General features: G+C 36.1%; 1 protein-coding gene and 1 pseudogene across 2 annotated transcripts in view; one reads left to right on the plus strand and one right to left on the minus strand.

Annotated features, from left to right (window-relative positions):
- Positions 1-19,251, minus strand: part of SEM1 (SEM1 26S proteasome subunit) — a gene marked incomplete at both ends in the record, with an annotated part of 30,344 nt that overhangs the window by 4,898 nt on the left and 6,195 nt on the right. The window contains one exon of the mRNA XM_080701561.1: positions 5,822-5,915. Coding sequence (XP_080557687.1) covers positions 5,822-5,915 — 94 coding nt within the window. The remainder of the gene's footprint in view (positions 1-5,821; positions 5,916-19,251) is intronic.
- LOC308267052 (interferon lambda-3-like) lies at positions 11,788-12,386 on the plus strand (annotated as a pseudogene). The gene has a single exon. The product of its transcript is annotated as an interferon lambda-3-like (transcript).

Raw genomic sequence — 19,251 nt, forward strand, 5'->3', positions numbered from 1 at the left:
CTCTTCGTTATCTAACTTCAGGGAATGTGCTAATTGTCTGAGTTTTATCTCATGCTAAATTTTATACTTTCCCTATTTTAAATATAATTTTAAAACTTTCTTAAACATTAACCTTCTGCTCCCTTTAACATTAACCTTCTGCTCCCTTTAACAAAATCATTGAAGGTTATTTACTATCTCTTTAACAACAAAACACTGAAGTTCAACCTAAGATGCTAGATGGCCCATACCCCAGTACTTGGAAGGTTAAGATAGAAGAATTGCAGATTTACTAGGTTGCCTCAGCAACCTAGTAAGACCCTGTTTGTTTTGTTTAAAAACAAAAAATAAAATAAAAAACTAAAAGGGGATGGGGGTGTTGCTTGGCAGTAGAATGCCACTAGTTCAATCTCCAGTACTAATAAATAAATAAATATATAAGTGTACCAAATTTATCTTTTAGGTTTGTGCATATTTGCTTTTCTAATAGGAGACGGTCACAAATTACATTTATAAATTGTGAACACAATGGGAGATAAGGAAACTATAAATTCTTAGAGAAAAAGCTAGAATTTACAAGTAGGAGGAACAAAAAACTAAATTGAAACCACTAAAAAGCAAAGATAGTAATGTCATGAGTGCTGAATGGAAAAATCCAGTGAAATAAGATGCTGAAGACAGGAGGATAGCAGGTTTGCAGCCAGCCTGAGAAACATGGTGAGACTCTCAGCAACTTAGAGACATTGTTTCAAAAAAATAAAAAAGAATAGAAAAAGAGAAACTCCAGCACAAATGGATTATTAAAAGTCATATACAGTTAATGCAGAGTATTTGAAACAAAAGGAGAAGCACTCCTTTTGCAGACAAGAAAAAAGACTAGACTAACTTTTAGGTTCTTAGCTTTATTAGAGTAGTTACATACCTGATAGGATAATCAGAAACTATACTGTCTTCATAGAATTTTTATGTTAGATGTAACACAGAGTTGGAAAAAAAACTCATACTACTATTTTTCCTGTTCTATACAGAAACAAATTATATCACATCAGTTACTTTGGAAATACAGATGGCCTTAATCTGGTTTTATTTGTTAAAGGTCATTATGCTAAAAGAGAAAAAGGCAAGTGGACAGCCTGCTATGTCATTTTTGCTAAGTTACTTAAAACACACCATACTCTAAGCACTTCACACATATTAGCTCCTTTATAAATAAACCAATGAATAAAGCACTAATTATTATCTACATTTTATATGTAAGAAAAATGAGGCACACACAGAAAGGCTAAGTGAATTGCTCAGGGTTCATGCAGCTAAATAAGAGACAGATACAGGGTTGGAATCCAAGCAGTATGACTGAATCGTAAGTCTGAGCTGCCTTTCCAAACTTAGACGGAATTAGGAACTAGTGTCAGAAAACAGAAAATTGATTTTTCCCTCCTACCTTCGGGATCTACTCCCAGACCTATTTAATACTTTATTTGGAAACAGGGTCTCACTAAGTTGCTGAGAACCTCACTAAGTAGCTGAGGCTGGCTTCGAACCTATGCGATCCTCCTTTCTCAGCCTAAGTGCTGTGATTACAAGTATGCGCCACCATGCCCGGCTCAAAATAGTTTTTTTTTTTTTTTTAAACCATAGCTTGTGCTGCCTTAACAGTAAGGAGCTCTATGTATTTTAAATACGAAGAATACCGTCTTTACAGACTTGTTAATCAAGACAAAAATTTTAAAGCAAAAATTGTCTGAGGCTTTGTTGTTCAATGATAGTCATATGTTGCTATTTAAGTTAAATAAAATTTTCTGTTCCTGATCTATACTAGCCACATTTCATGAGCTCAATGGCCAGATGTGACTAATGGCTTCTGAATTGGACTGGGTAGTTTACAGAATACTTCCATCACCATAGTAAGTTCTACTTGACAGCACTAGTATAAATAACCTCAGTGGGAAAAACTCATGACTCAAATAGAGAAATAGAAATAAAACACTTTATCACCAATGGATGAATCACAATTTATACACTTAAGGAAATCCATAAACCAAAGAGCAGAAGCACAACAGAGAAAAGTAAGAGTACTTGGAGGTGTATTATAAAAACACACAAAAGAATAAAAAGCCACAAAGAATATATGGAGAATGTTTTTAAGTAAGTAAAACAGCAAGAAGTAGTAACGATGAGAAATTCAATTATTAATACATTTACTACTAAATATCCCTGTTAAAAAGTCATAATTATTCAATACCATCTTCAGTAATTTTTTAAGAGAAAGGTGCTATTAGATGACAAGTGAAGAGACAAAAGAAATTAAAACTCTGGAGAAATTTAATTTTGAATGGCAAAGAAAGAAAAACTCATTTAGCCTCAATTTTTAAAATTTTAGAAATATAACAGAAATAAAAAAAACCCTGTCACATGATTAAGAACAGACTACAACTCAACAGCATTATAAGGTCTGAAAATAAATACTCTAATAGCATAATATGCCTTTAAGGAGGAAGAAAGAGGGATGCATATTTAAAAGGTAGCAAGGCATTCTCTGATGTGGCTGTTTTAAAAGAATATAAATAAAAGATAAATGCAAAAAAATGCTGGAGCATCTATAAGTAGAATTAACTTTATCCTAGCATGGATTCAGATTTATAAAAACAACAAAAGGGTTAGTTTAAGAACCATCTTTTATTCAAAGAGAATGAAAAAGAATTGGTCCATTGCTTAGAAATATAGTGCTAACAGATTTTGAGAAAAAGTAGAACTATTATTCAACAGCTAATGTTATCGTGCCCATACAACTATAAAAGCAAAAACATTACTAAGACAAAATTAAAAACCAAAGTGTAGTAACTCTAAAATGAAAGTCTTAAGGCTCTGAGTAATTATATCTCATGATACTAGAAGAATAAAAAAACAAAACCTCAAACAGCAATCCAAGAAAACATTGAGACCTGTTATCAGAAAAACAGTGTAAAGTAAATTGTACTATTTCCAAAAGAAGGACAAAGAAAATGAGTAAAATTATTATCAGTCTTCAGCAAAGTTCTAAAAAGTATTTAGAATATAGGTGTTTCCAACCCATTTTTATAAAAATGCAGTGCACAAAAGGTAGTATTATTATCACCATTACAAATAAATCCTTAAAACTTATTATAAATTATTCACTTCTCTTCTGAACGAGTAATAGACATTTTACTTACTTACTTACTTACTTTATTTATTTATTTTGGTAGTGCTGGGGTTCCTGGAAACCCTTCTACCTCCAAGATACACTCCCAGACCTATTTTTATACTTTTTTATTTGGAAACAGGGTCTCTTAAGCCAGCGCGGCTGGCTTGGAACCTGTGTGATCCTCCTGTCTCCACCTCCCAAGGGAGGGGATTACAAGCGTGCGCCACCACGCCCAGCCATTTTTTTTTTTTTTTTTGGTGGTGGTGGTAATGAAGTTCCTGGAAACGCTTCTACTTCCAGGCCACACTCCCAGACCTATTTTTATACTTTTTTATTTGGAAACAGGGTCCCTTAAACCAGTGTGGCTGGCTTTGAACCTGCACGATCCTCCAGTTTCCGCCCCCCAAGCACGGAGATTAAAGTGTGCGCCACCACGCCCGATACTTCATCTTAATTTAAACAAAGCATGTTGCAGTCTACTTAGATATCCCTGTGTCCAAGACAAATATGCTTTGAATCATAATAAAATTAGGAGAGAAAGAAGTGTCCATTCAACAAATGCAGTGACAGCTGGATATCCACACACAAAAGAATGAGTTAGGCCTTTATTTCATATCACATACAAAACTTAACTTAATGGACTGAAGCTCTACTTATAAGAGATAAAACTCTTACAAGAAAACTGAGGGAAGCCAAGCGTGGTGGCTCACACTTGTAATCCCAGCATTCTAGAGGCTGAGACAGGAGGGTTGCAGTTTGTGGACAGCCGCAGCTACTTAGTGAGGCCCTCCGTAACTTAGTGAGAACCTGTTTCGAAATAAAGAATAAAAAATAGGGCAGGGGGTATGTAGCTCGGAGGTTGAATGCTCCTGGGTTCCATCCCCAGACCCACCAAAAAAAAAAAAAAAAAAAAGAAAGAAAAAAAAGGAAACATAGGGATAAACCTTCAGTATTTTGAATCTGGCAATGAATTCTTAAATATGACACTGAAAACACAAATGACAAAAGAAGATCGGACTTCAGGAAAAGTAAACACTTCTGTGCAAATGAGACTATGAACTGAACAGACAGCCTAGCAGAACAGGAGAAAATATCTAAAAATCATGCATCTGAGTTTAGTACTAGGAACATATAAAGAAGCCTTACAATTCAATAAGAAATATTAATCCATTTTAAAATTGGAAAAGCACTTAAACAGAGATTTCTTAAAGAAGATATACAAATGGCCAAGCATATGAAAAGCTTGGTCATTAAGAAAATTAAGATAAAAATCACAATGAGATTTTTTATAGCCTTCACTTATAGGATGGGTATATTTTTTTAGAGTGCGGCTATATTTTTTTTTTTAAAGTGGAAAACAGGAAGTTTTGGTATGTGGAGAAAATGGAGCCTTTACACTTCATACATTGCTAGTAGGAATGTAAAAATTTTCAGCCACTGTGGAAAACAGTTTAGCAGTTTTTCAAAAAGTTAAACATAGAATTATCATAAAACTTAGTGATTCTACTTCTATGTACATATCCCCCCCAAACTGAAAATAGATACTCAAAATGCATGTACATACACATTCATTCACAATGAATACAATAAATGAATGAGTACAACATATTATTATTTTTTAATTCTTTTTTTGCAGAAATGGGGATAGAACCCAGGGACATTCTACCTCCGAGCTACATCCCCAGCCCCATTTTTTATTCTTTATTTTGAAACAGTCTCTCACTGAGTTGCAAAGGACCTTACTAATTAGTTGAGGCTGTCCTCAAACAGCAATCCTCCCAAATTCTCAGCCTCCCAAATGCTGGGATTACAAACGTGCCACCACGTCGGGCTAACAGTATACTATCCACAAGAGCCAAAAAGCCGAAATGTCTAACATTAATAAAAATATGGCATATCCATAAAATAGTGTGTTATCCAGCCATAAAAAGGAATAAAGGAATATCGAGCCATTAAAAGGAATAATGCTATTACATGGATGAACAGTAAGTGAAAGAAGCTAGACACACAAGTACATATACTGTACCATTCCACTTATATGAAATGTCCAGAATAGGAAAATCCATATGGAAAAGATGGAAAAGCAAACAGATTAGCCGTTTTGAGGAAAAACAGGTTAATGAGTATGGCATTTCATTTTGGAATGCAAAAAATATTGGAACCAAACAGAACTGATAGCTGCACGAGATTGTGAATGTACTAAATGGTATTGAATTATATACCTCAAGATGGCTAATTCTGCTATATAAATTTTATCTCAATAAATAAATAAAATTAGGTACATTTGCACATGAATATGACAAAGTTCACTCTCATGACCCTAATCTCCATTTCAATTTAAAAATCATCAATCTACTGGGACCCTTAGCACTCTAATTTCTGCCAAATTAGTCAATATTGGTAGAAAATTAACACTGACAGAAACTCATAAAGACAAAAAAAAAGCAAATGAGTTTCTACTTAACTATCTTTGTAAAGAGTAGTTGGAATAAAATTTGTATGCAATTACACAAAGTACTCATGTTTAGAAACGCAGATGAAGGTAATATGTATTACCTTATTTAATTAAAAATCTACTTCAAAGATTAAATTCTTTTAAGAGATCAATTACTTTTAAAGTTACATATTCCATACTTATAACAACATTGAGATACAATGAAAATCTGACATAAGATTTACCTTAACTGATTGGAGAAGTCATCTTCTACATTGTCATCATCCCAGTTATCCTCCCAGACATGTGCATCTTCATCTTCATCTAAACCAGCCCAGTCTAAAAACAGAAACAGATGCGTAAATATTTTATACATTATTTCCACAGAATAAAAACTTTAAAAAGTTTGCTGCTGAACATCCTTAAATTCAAAACTAGCTAAGAGCTGGGCGTGGTGGCACACACTTGTAATCCCAGCGCTTGGGAGGCAGAGACAGGAGGATTGCGCAGGTTCGAGCCAGCCGTGCTGGCTTAGGAGACCCTGTTTCCAGATTTAAAAAAAATAAAAAATAGGTGTCTGGGAGTGTAGCCCGGAGGTAGAAGGGTTTCCAGGAACCCCAGTACCATAAAACAAACAAACAAACTAGCCAAGAGCATATCTATAACAAATAGCAGTCTTCCTTCTTAAATCTCAGTTTTTGCTGTCCTTATTCTTTAAGGCATGCAAGCTAAAATATTTGAGTCAAGTGTCATTTTACTGAGGTTTACCTGTAAGAGCTGTCAAGTATGTTTACTTGATATGTTTTTTTATCACATTTATTTTGTATATGTTTATCATATATGTAGTATAAGCACATATATCACTGTATATGTTTTCTATCATATATGAGCAAATATGCCAAAGTGTTAACAATTCATAAATCTAGGTGTATGCTGTCCTCTTAACTTTCTATAGAGTTAGAAATTTTCAAAATTTAAATATGGGAAAATTAGCTTTTTAAAAAAACTAGCTTGGAATCTTCTCTAGACCATTTGTGTATATTTCTATCACAAAGCTGATATAACATGTAATCATAAGCTAATATGTCTGTTTATTACTAGTGCTTTAGCTCTTTTAAGAGTAATAATCCTCGCCAGGCATGGTAGTGCACGCTGATAATCCCAGCATTTGGGAGGTTGAGACCAAAGGATCGTGGACAGCCTCAGCTACTTAGTGAGGCCCTCCTCAACTTATTGAGACCCTGTTTCAAAAATAAAGAATAAAAAAATAGGGCTGGGAGTGTAGAATGCCCCTGAGTTCTATCCCCAGTATGGCAAAAAAAAAAAGTAACAATACTCATTTATCCTTGTAATCCTAAATTACAAGCAGCACCTTGCATATACACAACATGATTATGAAAAATGCAACAATTCTAAGTCACAATTAACAATTAATCACAAACAGATTTTGTATATTTGACTTCCTTCTCCTTTATCCAAAAAAAAAAAAAACAAACCCCAGTAATTATGAATTACTCTCTGAAGTAAATACTAGTCACTGGTTTCCCCTTAATAGTTACCAGTTACAAACACGGTTAAAACCATTTCAACCTAAAAAGAAAAGTATCAAAGATTATGTTTGAGGCCTTTCTTATTATATAAGTACATATTTAAAGCTACTCAACAATGATCATAATATGGATGTTTTAGTCTAGTTACACTATTTCGAAAAATTTAAAAATAGAACACATATGTCATCAGCATGATTTAGGAATAGAAGAAAACTATTTCCAATTACTTGGTCTCCCAAGAAACTTGGGAGGCATCTTAGCTACTCTCCCTCCTTCAACTACCACAATCAGTCTTCTCTAATTCAACTCCCAAGTATCTCCAGTTACTCATCTCTCCCATATTCTTATTGCCACTACATCAATTTTGGAGAGATTATTCCCTTCATGTACTATTGCCATGATCTTTTCTCCTGTCCTTTTATTAAAGTACACATGAGAGGACTGGTAAGTAAAGGTGGTATGGGGTATAGCCTAAGATTAAATTTTAAAATAAAAAGGAATCTCATTTTGGACAGTAGACAAATTCATTTGGAACACTAAATCACCACAAATGAACATGATGATTTTAATTCTTGAAGTTAAAATTGAATAAAGTACTTCAAATAATCTCAAATTTATCTCATAAAAATCTAGATTCTTGTATTCCAACTTGTTATAGAACTAAACCTGTTGCAAATAAGCATTGATTATAATATTATTCCTCATATTTCTCCACTCCCTCCAGTCATACTATAATCTATTGCTGTACATCAATAATCTATTGGTCAGTTTCGGAATTTTTGTTTTTAATTTTAATAACAATAAAGGTTTCTTGTATTAAAAATTCACATAAAACAACACTATTAAACTATGTTATACAAAGTTCAGTTTTATATTTCAAGTTTTTGTATAATGTCCAAGAGAGGATTATTTAAATATTGCTTATTTTTGGAGACAGCAAAGGACCTAAAGATCACTTTATTACATTCCTTTTTGTTGAAAACCATCACCATTACCACTATTAGAAAAGAGATGAAGAAGACTGCCTTACAAGAAAGTATTTTATTAATTTTTTCTACCACTATTCTCCAATCTCAAGCCCAGGCTTTAAATAGCTACTGGGTTCAGCCTAGAAATAGGAAGTCTTTATAAAGATAGCAAAGGAGTTTGATCTTTAAAAAAAAAAAAGGTTTTATAAAGATTATATACTAGTTTTTTGAGTAAAGGGACTGATGTAAGTTGTTATGGAACTGTTCTAAAATTCTAAGACATGACCACTCCTAGTCTATTCGGCACAAACTACTTCCAACCAAATAGCTTCCTAAATTTGTTAAACTAAGTAGTTTATAGCACTGGTCCCTAAGGGGGGGGGGCATGTGTCAAAAAATTCAAGCTATAAAAATAAAATATTAGATAATTTTCTATTTAGCCTTGTCTTTAAAAGATACCATAGAGCCTTGTCTTTTTGAAGCAACTGCATTTCCAGAAAGTTACAAGGCCCCAAGAAATTTTAACCATTTAATTACGATTTGATTCAAAATGTTGACTTCAATATTGTTATGACCTAATGTCACTCAAATGTCTCTTTGTAATACAAGGAAAATATGTTAATTTGTATCCAAATGCATCAGAGAATCACCAACTTATAAGCATAATTGAGTCAATAACATTTTTTATGGAGTGCTAATTCTTAAAGTAAAAATTCTTAACATTATACAGGAGATACTACTTTTAATGATGTCTTTTTTCCTCTATTTTTAAAAAAAGTTGTATGGCCAGGCGTGGAGGCGCACGCTTGTAATCCCTGCGCTTGGGAGGCAGAGACAGGAGGATCACGCAGGTTCAAAGCCAGCCGCGCTGGCTTAAGAGATCCTGTTTCCAAATAAAAAAGAAGTATAAAATAGGTCTCGGAGTGTAGCCCAGAGGTAGAAGGGCTTCCAGGAACCCCAGTACTACCAAAAAAAAAAAAAAAAAAGAGTTGTATAATTTTTAGTTTATCAAGTTGAACCTCTGATGATCAACTAGCATACAGATAAAGCATCTCTCCCTCCTTTAACAACTATCTCATACTATTTTAATGGCAGGAAAGGAAAGAAATAAGGTAGAAATAAAGTTCTAAGAAAAAGAAATAGGCTCACTAATGGGAGAAAATAATAGTGTGGGCAAAGATGTAGGAAGAACATATGTACAAAGAACTCATGACAAGAGCTCTGTACTTTTTGGTATCATATGGTATGCCATAATTATGATACTATTAATTGTACAAGGATGGAAAGCTGGACCAAATTCTTCATTAATCATCTCATAAGTATGAATATACTTGCACGTGTATGTGGTACTAGGGATTGAAGTCAGGGATGTTCTACCTGAGCTCCTCAAGCCCTATTTTTTTAGTTTGAAAAAGGATCACAATAAGTTGCTGAGGGCATCACTAACTTAAGGCTGTGATCCTCCTGTCTTAGACTCTCAAATACTGAGATTATAGGAGTGCACCATACCCAGTATAAATATACTTACCTTTAATACTTAATACTAGGAGTGAGATGCACTAAAGTCTATATATTGTCCATTCTAATAGAGGAAGAATCAGAGAAATAACTTTCTTTTGAGTTATAGCATATTAAGCATTTTTGTTTAATAAGAGCATCATTAAGAAAATTAATGTTCATGTTGAGAAATTACTTGCTCATCAATTTTAGGAGCGTTAAATATTTTATTTTTCCTGCAAATAACATTATTTTGTTCTTTATTGCTAATAGGACTCCACTGTGTGCATATTCCATTACACACACACACACACACACACACACACACACACACACACACACACACATATTTATTTATTTTGCGGGTCTGAGGATGGAACCTAGGGGCATTTGACCTCTGAGCTTAATACCCTGCCCTATTTTTTAATTCTTTATTTTGAAACAGGGTCTTACTAAGTTGTGGAGGGCCTAAGTAGCTGAGACTGTCTGTGAACCACGATCCTGCTGTCCAAGCCTCGCAAATTCTGGGATTACAAGTATGCACCACTGTGCCCAGCCATATCCTATATTATTTTGCAAGCCATTCATCTGTTGATGAACACCTAAGTTGGTTCCATAATTTGGCTATTATGAACTGTGCTGCTAAAAACACAGGTATGCACATGTTATAATAGTATTCTGATTTCAGTCCCTTTGGAAAGATACCCAGGAGTGGTACAGCTGAATCACACAGTGGACCACTCCCAGTTTTCTGAAGAATCACCACACTGATCTCCATAGCTACACTAATTTGCAGTCTGATTAACAATGTGTTAGAGTTCCTATTTCCCCGCATCCTTGCCAGTATTTCTTGTTGTTTGACTTCTTGATGATTTCCATTCTAATTAGTTAGATGGAATTGGTGTATTTGAATTTGCATCTCTCTGATTGCTAATGATCTTGATCATTTTTTCATGTATCTATTGGCTATTTGTATTTCTTCTTTTGTGAAGTGTCTATTCACTTCAGTTGCCCATTTCTGGATTGGGTTGTTTGGGTTTCTTTTAGTGTTCAGTCTTTTAAGTATTTCGTATATTCTACATATTAGTCCTCTATTAGCCAGTCACTAATAAGTGAAGGATCATATGTTTTCTTTCATATGTGGAAGTTAGGGAGTAACTGGGATATAAGAGGAACTTAAGAAAACGGAGGAGAAACTTCATAGAAGCTATGGTAGTGGTCCTGGGGAGGGTTGGCCAATAGAGGAAAAGGGAGATTGAATGAAGAAATCACTTCCAGTGACATTATGTACATATGTGAGAATATCAATGTTAATCTCAATATCTTGTATAGGGAAGGGGGCAGTGGGTAAGGAGCTGGGGGAAAGCTCACCAAGTGCTATATGTATGTCACTATACTGTAAACTATGATGTGAGACTATAATGCATCAATAAAAGTATAAAACACAAATAAGAGAAACAAAAGATGCTTATTAACTAAGATTACGTAAAAATATTACGATAGAGTTTAACATTTAATATAGAATACAGTATTTCCAACACTTAGAAATCCTTCTATTATATGTACATTTCAATATTTTTCAAACTCCATAAAGTCAGTGTATAACATAAAAAAAGCTGTGACAGTTCCAATGGCTGGGTTTGGCTGACATCTTACAATAACCTCTGAAATGTGTTTTAATTTTCAATTAAAATACAAATAACTAAGCAATTTTATTTAATCACTTGAATTGCACTCGTAAGTCTAGAAATAGCTTGCGTAAAAGGGGCAAAATATTTTCTCCCATCCAAGTACTAACCAGGCCTAGCCCCAGGCTCCTCTCTGTAGTCATCTCCAGCAGGTAAACCTGACTACCTTTCACTGTGACTTTCCCTGCAGCTGTTCACCTGGCTCATGTCCCACCTTCTGGTTTTCCATAGCCTGGACTTCCCTCATGGCCAGTGTCAGTTTCATTGTTTTCACTTTTCCTACATCAGCTGGGAAAGCCCTGTGATCCAGGCTAAAAGCTGCACCATGGAGCTCAGGCAGCTATTCCACCTCACACACAGCTAGAAATCAGAACACATCTGGACAGAGCGACATCCTGACTTCCACCAGGGCAAACTGAAGCCAGATACTCCAAGCAAAAAAGAGGGAGAGACCCCAGCCTCAAGTGCACACTTGGATCCCCATCACTGTCAGAGACCAGAGACCAAGATGAAGCTGGACATGGCTGAGGGCTGCATGCTCCTTCTGATGCTGATGACAGCCAAACTGACTGGGACCCAGGCAGGTCCCATCTCCAGGCCCCTTGGGGTGCTTCCAGAAGCAAGAAACTGCCACATGGCCCAACTCCAGTCTCTGTCCCCACAGGAGCTACTGGCCTTCAAGAGGGCCAAGAATGCCTTTGAAGAGTTGCTCCTGCTGAAGAACCACAAGTGCAGCACTCGCCTCTTCCCCAGGGCCTGGGACCTGAGGCAGCTGCAGGTGTGGGAGCGCCCTGTAGCCCTGCAGGCTGAACTGGCCATGACGCTAAAGGTCCTAAGGAACACATGGACTTGGCCCTGGGGGACATCCTGGAACAGCCCCTTCACACATTGCGCCACCTTCACTCCCAGCTCCAGGCCTGTGCCCCAACTGAGCCCAAGGCAGGCCTCAGGCCCCAGAGTCGCCGCCTATCCCACTGGCTGCAAAGACTCCAGGATGCCCAGTAGAAGGAGTCCCCCAGCTGCCTGGAGGCTTCTGTCACCTTCAACCTTTTCCGCCTCCTGACCCAGGACCTGCGATGTGTCGCCAGTGGAGACCTATGTGTCTGACCTCACACCCACCTGCTCCTGTTGTGTATTCCAGATTTTATTTATGCATCAATCATTCACCTTAATTTATCATCCCACTATCACTCCATGAACTTATTTATGTGTATAGATTCTCAACTCAGGTTCAATAAAATGTTTATTTTTTCTACTTAAAACATTGTGCAAGTAAATAAATGTTTATTTTTTCTACTTAAAACAGGTGCAAGAAAAATAAACACCAAAAATAAGGCAAAATCAAATCCAAGGAAGAATAAATATAAGCAAATAGCCATTCTGCCAAACGATCTACAAATTCAATGTAATTACTCTCAAAATACCAATGACATTCTTCATAGACCTAAAAAATTCAGTCATTAATTTTATATGGAGAAAGAAAAGACCTAGAATAGCCAAAGCAATCTTCAGCAATAAGAACCATGCAGGAGGCATCACAATCCCTGACTTCAAATTATACTACACGCCGGGCGTGGTGGTGCACGCTTGTAATCCCCGCGCTTGGGAGGCAGAGACAGGAGGATCGCACAGGTTCGAAGCCAGCCGCGCGCGTTGGCTTAGGAGACCCTGTTTCCAAATATAAAAATGTAAAAATAGGTCTGGGAAAAAAAAAAAAACAAATTATACAACAGAGCAACAATAGTAAAATCAGCATGGTACTGGCACAACAGACATACAGACCAATGGAACAGAATAGAAGATACAGAAACAAACCCACACACTTATAGTCAATTGATTTTTGACAAAGGGGCCAAACTCATACGCTAAAGACAGCCTTTTCAACAAACGGTGCTAGAACTGGCGATCCATTTGTAGAAAGATGGAACTAAATCCTTACCTCTCACCATACACAGGTATCAACTCAAAATGGATCAAAGACTTGGAAATTAGACCAGAGACTATGAAGTTATTAGTGGAGGGCATAGGCTCAACACTCCAACATATAGGCACATGTAGTAACTTTCTCAAAAAGACCTCCAAAGCACAGGAAATTAAAGCAAGAATTAACAAGTGGGATGGCATCAAACTAAAAAGTTTCTGCTCATCAAAGATCAAGAACCTAAAGAGAACTGATGGAGGGCTAATATCCAGAATATACAGAAAGTTCAGAAGACTCTACACTAGCAAAACAAATAACCCAATCAAAAATGGGCAACTGACTAGGCATGGTGGTGCACACTAGTAATCCCAACATTCGGGAGGTAGAGACTAGAGGGTTTGCAGACAGCCTCAGCTTAGCAAGGCCCTTCGCAACTCAGTGAGACCCTGTTTCAAAAAATTTAAAAAGACTTAAAAAAATGAAATAAAAAAATGAGCAAATGAATTGAACAGACACTTCACACATGAAGAAATACAAATGGCCAATCGATACATGAAAAAAAGGTTCAACATCATTAGCCAACAGGGAGATGCAAATCAAAACTATACTGAGATTCCAGAGTGGCAAGCATAAAGAAGCCAAATAATAGGATGTGGGGAAAGAGGAAATCTTTTACACTGTTGGTGGGAGTCCAATCTAGTTCAGCCACTATGGAGATCAGTGTGGAGATTCCTTAGAAGACTGGGAATGGATCCACCATATGAGCTGCCTATACCACTCCTGGGTATCTTTCCAAAGGAGTTGAAACCAGAAAACTACAGTAACATATGCATACCCATGTTCATAGCAGCACAATTCATAATAGCCAAAATATGGAACCAACCTAGGTCTCCATCAACAGATCAATGGATCGCAAAATTATGGGAAATGCACACAATGGAATTCTACTCAACTATAAAACAGAAGAACAAAATCATGTCATTTGCAAGAAGGAAAGACCTGGAAACATTATGTTAAATGAGATCAGCCAAGCACAGAAAAAGAAGGGACATATGTTTTCTCTAATATGCTCAAACTACAGAGTATTAGGGATACAAAAAGGACTCCAGATAATGGAGGAGAAACCTCAGCAAAGCTAGAAAGGAAGGGTAGGAGAGGAAGAGGGGTGAGGTTGATTAATTGAGGTTGAATAATAGAGTTATTTCAGCAATTTGCACATTTGAATATGTGTATAACTATGAATGTAGCATGGTCAACCTGGACACTTATTGTTGGAAAGAGGGGAAAGGGGAAGTGGTGGGGGGAGGGGGAGGCACCAAGCACTGTGTGAATGTATGCCATTTTCAATATGATCTACATAAAAATAAGAAAAAATAAATAAAATGTATACTTTATCTTCAACACTAAATGCACTGCCAAAATTGTAATTAATCATTTAAATAAGCACAGCTGTATTTACTTCAATGTATAGGCCTGCAAATGTGTACTGGCTTAAAAAATAACACTATTTTAAAAAGACAAAATTGGAAATAACCAGTAACAGATGCCTAATATATGTTTCTAATAATTTTAAAATTTTGCCCTAAAGCTAGTTTTCTCTGCACTTTCCAGTTAAGAATCACATCTGTGACTAGTTTTAAAATTAAAAAAAAATCAATACTTCATGCCTCTAAGTATCACCTTGATATTTAAATGTGAAAAAGGTTTTCACAAAACTTAAAAAACCCTCACCATCTTCCCATATACATCCCCAAATTTCTTATAGGTATTAAGTATACCACTCTAAATAACAATAAAGAGGAAATTCTTTCAGTATATTAAACAGAGTTGCAAATATTCTATATCAGTTGTCAGGAGCATCAAACTCATTCAGTAACAGGTAAAGTGACATGAATATAAACTAATTTCTTTCAAATAAAAAATGTCCGTGTATATGCAGAACATTACATGAAGAAAAATATATTAAACTATCTATTCACCATCATGGGGATAATGTAAAAGAGCAACAGTTGCAAACAGCTTTATTACACACTTATAAGTATCCTAATGAAGCCATGCCAAATTTAGTAATTCTGAGACCTGACTAAACTTATATTTTCTCTGCTTTAACTGTAAATAAATTTAAAGTTTCATTTCTGTAAGATATTCCCATGCAAATGTACCTATACTCTAAAGATCTAAAGTCTATTTGGTAGCTAAGCAATCAGTACCTAACATAGGATCACTGTCCTACCATATTTTCTCTAATAGAAGCAAAACTGTCAGTGGGGAACTTCAGAGTAAATAAGCAAAAGCAAGTCATAAATGATATCCCTACCAGGCCATTGATATTCAGTTATTTGTACAAATGTTCAGAAACCGAGATTCAAAATAACCTGTGAAACCACTTGTAATTATTTTTATATTCAGAGTAGTAAGTTCAGAGCTGGGTGTGGTGGTACACACTTGTAATACCAGCATTTGGGAGAATGAGAAAGGAGGATCACCGTTCACAGGCAGCTTCAACTACTTAGTGAGGCCCTTTGCAACTCACTGAGACCCCGTTTCAAAAAAATAGGGCTAGGGGGTGTAGCTCGGAGGTAGAACACTCCTGTGTTCCATCTGCAGTACTGGGGGGGAAAAAAAGTTAAATTCAAATCCAATTATTTTCATCACTAATTAAAAATATATACACCTAACAAAATGGTTTGACTTTTTTGGTTCTCTTTGTTGAGTATTTTATTTTTCTTTAATTCAATAAAACTGCCAAAACCCATTACTCTTCTTTTCTTTGCCCTAAACTTACCATGACTGCTTCATTCTGACCCTGCATCAAATTACAGTCAATTGATAGCCAATGTGAACCTCACCATCCCCATTCCAAGACATATCAAGGGCAAAATCATAACCTGATTTCTTCTTGTTCCCAACATACCATATAAAACTAGCTGCTTAACATTCATCAATTTGACCTCACTTGTTTTTCTGGCATTATTCTCTTCACTTCACTCCTATTAATAACCTATTTCAGTCCCTTGGTTCTCATCTGAGTTATTTCAGCAATTTGCTAATTAGCTCACCTGACTGTGGTCACTATCTTTTCAAATTAATTCTACTGAGTTATGTTGCCTAAGCAGTCTATTCCCTAAAGGAAACGCCCATATAGCACTGTCTTAGCAGAATAAGCAATCAAAAAATAAATAAAACCCTACTTTGCCATCTACTTAAGAATGAAGTCCAAATGGGCCATGTGGCTTAAACCTTTCCATGATTAGATTCCTAACTACCTGCATTCACAACTATGTCATAAACAAATTACATATGCACATTTATTTTCCATCTCCAAGCATCTACTATCCCTACTTTTGGAAATCCCTTTCTTATATTTCTATCCTTTGAAAACTGGTTCCAATGGTGCTACCTCTCTCTCTCTCTCTCTCTCTTTTTTTTTTTTTTTTTTTTGGTGGTACTGGGGGTGGAACCCAGAGGCTTTCTACCTCCAGGCTATACTCCCAGACCTTTTTTATATTTTATTTGGAAACAGGGTCTTACTAAGTTGCTGAGAGCCTCACTCAGTAGCTGAGGCTGGCTTCGAACCTGTGCGATCCTCCTGTCTCAGCCTCCCAAGTGCAGGGATTACAAGCGTGTGCCACCACGCCCGGCACCTCATATTTTAAATAGCTAGATATCGTGCCCCTTTTTATGAACTACTTTACAGTTGTTTAATCCACTCACCACACCCAAAACACAAGAGGAAGGAAAGTAAAGGAACTCTAACCCAGAAGCCTGACAAATTAAGACAAACAAAAGCAAAGTTGCTCTGGTTTCACTGGGGGTGGGAAGGGAAGGGCTTGGAGTTCCACCCCAGGACAGGCACTGACTGCCAAAGTACTAAAGAACTTCACAAAGTATGGAAAGCATTCATTTTTATCTCCTTGATACCTTTAGGTATCAGTAAGGAGTCAAATTTGCTTCAGGGTAGCCTCTAGTTAACTGGGACTTTCAGTAAATTATTATTATTATTATTTTTTTTTTTGCTGAGCTCAGGTACAAAAACTTATACACCCTGTAGAGCTGCTATGAGTGGTCAATTAGACTATGTATCTTACTGATAAGTAGTAGCTAATACTCTGCATCCCGCAGGACCAGATGTGTAGGAAACAACAAAATATCAAAGGAAAAAATCATTTATTACCTGCTAATCACTACAAAAGAGTATGAAAAATGAGGAAGTTAAGTAGAGCAACATGTTCCAGAATAAAGACAACAACCATTTCTAGCAAACATTACAACACAGCACAAAATTAGAAAATGATATTTGGTAAATTTTAAATACTTCAGAAGAATATATTGTTTCTGAAATTCTTATTTTCCTCTCAGTGTTTTTATTGTTCACATCTTTCAATAAGGAATATTTAACAACCAAGTTAATTCAATACTTTAATTGCTTATTGCTTGCTCATTCCAAAGAACCACCCAAAAGCTAACCAAATAGTTTTTCAAAGAATTTGTATTGTTAATAACTCTACCTCTTCCCAAGCACCAGAATCCAAACTTGGAGGTTATCAAATACCTACATATTTAACAAACTGAATTTTCACCTACATATTTAACAAACTGAATTTTGGAAATACCCAAAATCAGTAATAGAAATATTTGTCTGAAATAGTTTAAACTCTAAATTTAAAGTACCAAATACCATCCAAAATTCAATCTCCTAAGTACATGAGGGGAGGGAGAAAAATAAGACTACTAATATTTACTGAATACAAACTGTGCCTTAGTCTGTTAGGCACTTTATTCTATTTTGGGGTGGGGGAGATGGTACTGGGGTTCCTGGAAGCCCTTCTACCCCCGGGCTACACTCGTAGACCTATTTTATACTTTTTTATTTTTGGAAACAGGGTCTCTTAAGCCAGCGTGGCTGGCTTCAAACCTGTGCGATCCTCCTGTCTCCACCTCCCAAGCATGGGGATTACAAGCATGCACCACCAAGACTGGCTAGGCAATACATACATACCATAGGTAGGGTATGAATGTCTATACCACTCAAAAATTTGCTGAAGCTCTCATCCCTAGTGTGATGGTATTTGAAGATGGGCCTTTGAGAGGTAATTATGATTAGACAAAGGAATGAAGGTAGGGCCCTCTTGAAATGATTAGAGCCCTTGTGAGAAGACACTAGAGAATTCCCCACCCCAAACCCATAGTATAAGTGTGGGGAGCCTTTAAGGTTTTCCCCCTTAAGAATACTTCTGAATGTCCTTTGCCCAGAGCCAATAAGGTCTGGAGCCAGGGAAAGTTCAACATCTGCGAGAAGCTCAGGTGGAATTGATTGGTTTGACCGTAAAGCGCATATGTGGTGACGTCATGAGGGTTGGCTGACCAGGAGCGGTATAAATAGGACGAGAGCGATAAAATCAGGATCGATAAGTAGAGATATCAACCCGGGAGTGTACTGTCGATCCTTCCATGAGAGAATGAAGTATTCTATGAATAAAATCCATTAAATAAAATTCTTTTCATCCTCACTCCTCTCTTCAGAACCCGTACTTTTGCCGGCAGGCTCCAGCACATAAGAGAACACTACAAGATGGTAGCCCCCTGAAAGGCAGGAAGAGTTCTCTTACCAGGAACTGAATCTGCTGATACTTTTGATATTGATCTTCCCAGACTCCAAAGTAGGTAAGAAAATTATTTTTTGTTGTTTAAGTGATACAGACCACACTATTTTACTATGGCAGTCCAAGCTAACTTATACAGTCACATTATCCTTTCATGACTCTAACATTATTAGCTATAAATTACAGATTAAGACACTGAGGAGGATTAAGAAGATAATAATTCATGGAAAAACATAACGATCAATTTTATTCAAAGAAATCATTTCAAATTACAATGGCACAATTTCTGTTTTCATTGGCAATGACTAAAATATTTAATGTCTAGTATAATTTATGAGCGAAAAGTTAAACTAAGAATAAAAATATAAAATTTTTATTTACATTTAGAAATTATTTTTTAAATCTCAAAGGCAATTTGAGATTTTAAAAATTAAAGTTCACCTGGTTC

This window comes from Muscardinus avellanarius (assembly GCF_963383645.1).
Source record: "Muscardinus avellanarius genome assembly, chromosome: 9".
Classification (NCBI taxonomy): domain Eukaryota; kingdom Metazoa; phylum Chordata; class Mammalia; order Rodentia; family Gliridae; genus Muscardinus; species Muscardinus avellanarius.